The sequence below is a fragment of the Tupaia chinensis genome, unplaced genomic scaffold, assembly GCF_000334495.1.
Source record: "Tupaia chinensis unplaced genomic scaffold, TupChi_1.0 Scaffold000348_1, whole genome shotgun sequence".
Lineage (NCBI taxonomy): Eukaryota > Metazoa > Chordata > Mammalia > Scandentia > Tupaiidae > Tupaia > Tupaia belangeri.
The window spans coordinates 690,935-698,537 of NW_006159842.1; the positions used below are offsets into that span (position 1 = coordinate 690,935).

Here is a 7,603-nt window from a genome sequence, read left to right on the forward strand (position 1 = left end):
CACACACACACACACACACACGTGCCCGGCATGAGTTTAAGCCACCGGGTCTGGGACTCAAACCGCAATCGACCACATGCGAGTCCAGCGACATAGCCATTACGCTAACTGCTGGTCCCTCCTGGCGAACTCTTAAAAAGGGAGCTGTGGGAGGCCAGCGGATAGCATAAGAGTTATGTTTACGGTTACAGAGGTTCGAGTCCCATGTGGTCTACCGAGGTTCGAGTCCTGGACCCTGTGGCTTCAAACTCATGCCAGGCACACGTGCATGCCCAAGATCCTGAGAGAACAATGGAGGAGAAGGGATTACGGCATGACCACCCCTCTGGAAAGGGGGTAATGTCTCACTTTTCCTCTTACTGTCTCTATCTCTGTTTCTCTCTGGCAAGTGCATGCATCCTAAAGCAAAAACCTCTTTTTTTCTTTTTTGATTTTTGGAGTAGTTTTTGCTATAGGGAGTGTGTGCTTGCCAGAAAGACAGAAACAGAGAGACAGAGAGCGAGAAATCACCCTGTGGGGTATGGCCGCATTGCAATCCCTTCTCCTCCACTCTCCTCTCCGGATTTTGGTCACGCACACACATGCCCTTGGCGTGAGTTTAAGCCACTGGGTCTGGGACTTGAACCGCGATCGACTATATGGGAGTCCAGTGACGAAGCCATTATGACATCTGCTGGTCCCTCTCCTCTTTCTTTCTTTCTTTCTTTCCTTCCTTCCTTCCTTCCTTCCTTCCTTCCTTCCTTCCTTCCTCCCTCCCTCCCTCCCTCCCTCCCTCCCTGCTTGCTTTCTTTCTTTCTTTCTTTCTTTCTTTCTTTCTTTCTTTCTTTCTTTCTTTCTTTCTTTCTTTCTTCTTTCTTTCTTTTTTAAAGAGATTTTTGCTATAGGGCACGTGCACTCACCAGAGAGACAGAAATAGACAGACAGACCAAAAGTGAGAAATCACCCCCTAGGGGGATGGCTACGCCACAGTCCCTTTCCCCCCATTCTTCTCTCAGGATTTTGGGCATGCACACACATGTGCCCAGTGTGTGATTCAAGCCTACAAGTCCAGGACTCAAATTGCAGTTGGCCATGAGGGAGTTCAGCAATGTAACCATTATGCCATTTGCTGGTTCTTAAAAAACTCCTCAAAAAAAAAGGAGAGGCGGGGACCAGCAGTTAGCATAATGGCTATGTCGCTGGACTCCCACGTAGTCGACCGCGGTTCGAGTCCTGGACCCAGTGGCTTAAACTCACGCCGGGCACATGTGCGTGTGTGCCCAAGATCCCGAGAGGAGAATGGAGGAAAAGGGATTGTGGCATGGCCATTCCCCCCTGGGGGGTGATTTCTCGCTTTCTGTCTCTCTGTCTCTCTCTGTCTGTCTGACGAGCGCATGCGCCCTATAGCAAAAACCTTTCAAAAAAAAAAGAAAAAAAAAAACAGGAGGGGGGGGGGCAGCCTACCACCTGTTGGCTCCCAAGTCTGGGAATTTTGAGGATTAAAACAAAATAATGAGGTCCAACAAGTGGCATGGCAGTTAAGGGTGCTAGATTCCCACATGGCTGACTGCAGTTTGAGTCCCAGACCTGGGTGGCTTGCTTTCTCACTTTCCCTTTCACACTCTCTTTCTGGCAAAATCAAAAAATAAGAAGAAATAAAATAAAACAAATAATTCTTAAAAAGCACACACGCACACAAAATAACTACAGGAATGAATCATAACCCACTCTGTGAAGTAAGACTCAGGCCCGGCAAACGTGGTGCCGGAACTGGCCCCCACTCTGCAATACTGGAGCCACGGGGCCCACGGCGTTCAGATCCCCGCGGCCTGACATGGCCAGGCAGGCACACGTGTGCCAGAGATGCTGGCTCACTGGAGGGGGGATGAATCACGTGTGGCAAGACTCTGCTGTGGGTGTCTGTGTGAATAAAATGGTAACCTGGTGGACACCACTCCCCACACGAGTGAGCAGTAGAGGTGACAGCAATGAGGCAAGCTGACGTCGGGAGCCTCTTTTATTCACCTGTATTTTAAAAATTATTTTATTTAACTTTATTTATTTATTTATTTTAATTTGACTAGAGAGGGACACACACACACAGACAGAAAGGGAGAGAGAAAGTGAGAAGGCAAGCTGTCAGGTCTGGGACTTGAACTGTGATCAGCCATGTGGGAGTCCAGCGCCTTTAACAACCATGCCACCTGCTGGCCCTTCACCTGTATTTATTTTCCTCTTATTCTTTTTTTCCTTTATTTTGCCAGAGGGCATGTGTGCTTGACAGGGAAAGGCAGAGAAAGAGGGTAAGCACTCCCTAATGGGGCATGGTCATGCCGCAACTCTTCCTCCTCCATTTCTTCACCCTTCTGGAATATGGGGTGTTTACACACATGTGCCCACCATGTTTTTCTTTCTTCTTTCTTTCTTTCTTTCTTCCTTTCTTTCTTTCTTTTTTGGAGAGATTTTTGCTATATGGCACATGAGCTCACCAGAGAGACAAGAGACAGAAACAGAAAGCGAGAAATCACCGCCCAGTGGGGATGGTCACGCCGCAATCCCTTCTCCTCTATTCTCCGCTCGGGATCTTGGGCCTGAACGCACACGAATGTGTGCCTGGCATGAGTTTCAAGCTGTCAAGTCTGGGACTTGAACCGTGGTCAACTACATGGGAGTCCAGCAATGTAACCATTATGCCATCTGCTGGTCCCTCCCACCATGTTTTTCAAGCCACCAGAGCTGAGATTCAAACTGTGGTCAACCATGTGGGGTCCAACTCTCTTACCCACTAAGCCATGGGCCAGTCCAACATCACATGCCCCCTGATGTGAAGGACTAGCGGAGAAACAGCTCCCGAGGCATTCTTGCCAAAATGCATTACCTAACTAGTTACGCCATGACAGCAGCCAGACCCAAACGAAAAGCCATTCTACAAAATAAACAGCCTGTGTCCTTCAGAAATGCCAATGCAGGACCAGCAGGTGGTGCAGTAGTTAAGGCGCTGGACTTCCACACGGTCAGCCACGGTTCGAGTCCCAGACCCAGCAGCTTAAAACTCACGCCAGGCACGTGTGTGCGCATGCCCAAAATCCTGAGAAGAAAATGGAAGAGAAGGGATCTTGGCATGGCCATCCCACCCGGGGGTTGGAAGGTGGTTTCTCACTTTCTGTCTCTCTGGCGAGTGCACATGCCCTATAGCAAAAAATCTCTCAAAAAAAAAGAAGAAAAAAGTCAATGCTGTCAAAAATTGGGAACTCAGACAAACTGCCACCAATTAAAGGAGACCAGAGAGGCAGGCCAAGTGGCGTGGTGGGTAAGGCAGCTGGATCTCACATGGCTGAATGTGCAGTTAGAGTCCCGGACACAGTGGCCTGAAAGACATGACAGGTACATGTGACTGTATCCCCCAAATCCAAGAGGGAGTAAAGGAGAAGAGATTGCAGCATGGCCACCATCCCTGGGACTTGAACCGTGGCTATCGTATATGCCCTACAGCAAACACTAAAAAGCTAACAAAATAAATAAAGGGAGACTAGATACACGGATATTAAATGTTCTACATAATCCTGAAAGCGATCCTAGACCAGGAAAAAAAGTGTACAAATGACATTATTAGGACAATTGAGTAAATCCGAATAAGATCTGGATAGTAAACATAGGATTTTTTTTAGAGGTTTTTGCCTTAGGGTGTGTGCACTTGATAGAGAGAAAGACACAGTCACACAGAGAGGGCAAAGTGATAAATCACCCCTCGGGGGTATGGCCACACTGTAATCCCTTCTCCTCCACACTTCTCCTGGGATCTTGGGGACGCACACACACACCCGGCATGAGTTTAAGCCACCAGGTCCAGGACTCGAACCATGGTCGACTACATAGGAGTCCAGCAACGTAGCCATTATGTCATCTGCTGGTCCCCTCCCAGCGTGTTTTTGAAGCCACTGGGTCCAGGACTTGAATCACAGTTGGCCATTGGGAATCTAGTGATGTAACCACTATGCCATGTGTTGGTCCCCGTGGTATTAAATCAATATTCAATTTTCTTTCCATGAGGAGAAGGAGGTGAAGCCAAAAAAAGAAAGAAAGAAGAAAGTTTAATTTTCTGATTTTCTGGTTATATAAACCAATATCCTTGTTTTTAGAAAACACGCAGTGAGGGGGACCAGCAGTTGGCATAATGGCTATGTCGCTGGACTCCCATGTGGTCGACCGGAGTTCGTGTCCTGGACCTGGTGGCTTAAAACTCACGCCGGGTGTGTGTGTGTGCGTGCCCAAGATCCTGAGAGAAGAATGGAGGAGAAGGGATTGTGGCGTGGTCATGTCCCCTGGGGGGGTATTTCTCGCTTTCTGTCTCTCTGTCTGGTGAGTGCACACGCCCTACAGAGCAAAAACCTCTAAAAAAAAAAAAGAAAGAAAGAAAACACGCAGTGACGTACTGATGGGTAAATGGTTACGATGTTTGCAAGTTACTCTCAAATATTTCACAAAAATCATATAATACATACGAAGAGAAAAATGAAAACAGATAAATGTTCATTGTAATTAGTGAATCTGGGTGAAAGGCAGACAAGAATGTTTTTTAGCATTCTTGAGCTTTGTCATATTTCAAATTATTAAAGGCAAAATCTAAAAAATAAAATCACTTTTAATCCAATCTTCTCTTTTTTAAGAATTATTTAATTTAATTTTATTTATTTACTGACTTATTTTAATTTGACCAGAGAGGAACAGAGAGAGAGAGAAAAGCAAGCCACCAAGTCCAGGACCCGAACCACGGTTAGCTATGTGGGAATCCAGGGCTCTTAACCACCATGCCATCTGCCAGCCCCAGTCCAATCCTATCTTCCCCTCTACAGCTGTGATCTTGGCTAAGTCATAAAACCCATCAGAACTTCGCACAGATAGCTATGACGGCTTTCACGGGGCCATCATGCCTTCTAAAGAAAACAAGGGCTTTACGCAAACAGAGAGAGGGGAGATGGTCCGGGAGGCTTCCCTTCTGGACCTCCAGGGTCCCTGAACTCCGAAACGCCAGGGTACGGTGTGGACCAAAGACTTCTGGGAGGGTTTTCCGGAGGAGCTCAAAGGCGTCAAACGGGACTGCCCGCACCTGCGCGGCCTCCCACCTGACTCAATCAGCGCTGCCGATTTGACGAGGCGCCTCCCAGCCCTAATCCTTAGTCCCGTCCTCGCCCTGCCCTCGGCGCCGTCGCTGGTCCGTCTCTCCTCTCCCTGAAAGTGGACCTCAGACTGCAAAGCCGGGCCTTCTGGTACAGCCTGCATGGCCAGGTGCCCGGCTTGCTGGACTGGGACATGGGCAACGAGTGCTTTCTGACCTTCATCACTGAGCACCTGCCCTTGGCGGAGCAGAAACGTGAGTGCGCGGGGGCGCGGGGGGGATGGGCGGGCGGGGTCCCCAGCCCTCACCCCTCCCCACCTTTTTAATAGAGAGATTTTTTTTGCTGTGGGGTGCATGCACTCTTGGGAGAGACAGAGACAGAAAGCAAGAAATCGCCACAACTCCTCCGTCCGCCTCTAGGGATCTTGGGCATGCGCACACGCACCTGGCGTGACCCAGTCCTGGATTCGAACTGTAATCTACGACGTGGGAGTCCAGCGACAGAACCATTATGGCATCTGCTGGTCCCCAATGTAGCTTGCTTGTTTTCTTGTCTCTGAAATTTTTAAAAAATGGTCAGTTTAGTTCATGGCCACATCCCCACTTCTTAGTACGAGGCCTGATAGCTGGCAGTACTTGCTGTGTGGATGGTTGGCCATCATGGTCTTTATAAAACGCATTTTTTTTTCCTGTTTGGACCTCAAGCCAGGAGAGTTGACAGTAATCATCGTCCCATTCCCAGTACCCTTTCACCATCTGACTGAGGGCTTTGAGAGCTGTGTGTGTAAGGTTGGTCTGGTTTGTTCGCCTGGAAGTTGTGTAACAGTCTCTCATCTATGTATGTCACCTTCTTTATCTTTTGTTTGGAATTATTTATTAATTTCATTTATTCATTCATTTATTTTCATTTGACCAGAGAGAGAGAGAGAGAGAGAGAGAGAGAGAAAAAGCAAGAAAGCAAGCTATCAGGTCCGGGATTCAAATCATGGTTGGCCATGTGGGAGTGTCTAGCTCCTTAACCACCCCGCCACCTGCTGGTCCCCATTCTATATTTTTTTAAAGAATTGTTTGGTTTTATTTATTTATTTTTAAATTTGACCAGAGGGAGAAAAAAGGGACAGTGAGAAAGAAAGCAAGCTATCAGGTCCGGGATTCAAATCATGGTTGGCCATGTGGGAGTGTCTAGCTCCTTAACCACCCCGCCACCTGCTGGTCCCCATTCTATATTTTTTTAAAGAATTGTTTGGTTTTATTTATTTATTTTTAAATTTGACCAGAGGGAGAAAAAAGGGAAAGTGAGAAAGCAAGCCGCTAGGTCTGGGACTCGAACTGTTGTCAGCCGTGTGGGATCCCAGTGCCTTAACCACCACGCCACCTGCTGGCCTGCACCTTCTACATTTTAATACCCTCACACCTAGGGTGTCTCCAACTATTTGCCACCATAATGAAGCCTGGTGAATGTTTATACTTTGTTTTTTTAGAATTATTTTATTTTATTTTGACCAGAGAGGGAGATGGGAGTGAGAAAGCAAGCCACCAGGTCCAGGACTCGAACTGTGGTTGGCCATATGGGAGTCCAGAGCCCTTAACCACCACACCACCTGCTGGCCCATCATCATTGTTTTTCGATTCAAGACATATTTATTGAGCACCTCCCATGGGCCAGGCGCTGTTCCCGACAGTGTTCACAGAGCTTACCTTCTAGCCCGGACTGACAGATAATGCACATAGTACATTTAACAAAAAGTAGATTATAGAGCAATTTTAATGTGATGACCCGCGAAGGGAAAAAAGGACAGGATAAGAGGGCTTGGGAGTGGGGCGGGGAGGTGGCAGCAGCTCCAGTTTGAAATATCGGTAGAACATAATGTCTGGGCAAAGATGAGGGAGTGAGCCAAGAGCATGTTTAGTGGGAAAGTTTTCCAGGTAGAAGGATGAGTCGGTGCTAAAGCCCTAAGGAAGGAGTGTGGTGGAGTGTAAGGAAGGAGGCCAGGGAGGCTGGGTCTAGGTGAAGAGAGCTTGGAGGGGAGTGGATGGAGCAGGAATTCCTCTATCAGGATTTTAAGGACTTTGGGGTTGACTTTGTGCAAGAGATGGCCTGGCTGAAAGGCCTTGAGCAGAGGTGTGTCCCAGCCCCAGGGCTGCTTCATCAGGTGCGACCCCCCCCCCTACGGTTGCATTGGTGCCTGTTTGGTCTAAGCTGTCACTGTCTTGAGATTTGAAGTGATTTCTCAAGGAGGAGCCCCATACTTTCACTGCGTACTGGGCCCTGCCCATTCTGTAGCTGGTCCGGATGATTTACATCGAAAAGATCACTCTGGCTGCTGCTTTGAGGGTAGACCGTACACACAGAGCCTGGAGAAGTCTAGTTAGGAGCTGCAGTGGTAATCCAGACAGATAGCGATGGTAGACTGGACCAGGGAAGAGCAGAGGAGGTAGTGAGGAGGAAGAACTGCTAGATTTGCTGATGGATTGGATGTGGGTTGTTTTTTTTTTTTTTTTTTTTTT

At 48.0% G+C, this 7,603-nt stretch overlaps 1 protein-coding gene across 1 annotated transcript in view; it reads left to right on the forward strand.

The window, feature by feature from the left end:
* Positions 1-5,170: 5,170 nt before the first annotated feature.
* Positions 5,171-7,603, forward strand: part of FOXR1 (forkhead box R1) — an 11,520-nt gene continuing 9,087 nt past the window's right edge. Inside the window, exon 1 of the mRNA XM_027773361.1 lies at positions 5,171-5,350. Coding sequence (XP_027629162.1) covers positions 5,290-5,350 — 61 coding nt within the window. The 5' untranslated portion in view covers positions 5,171-5,289. The remainder of the gene's footprint in view (positions 5,351-7,603) is intronic.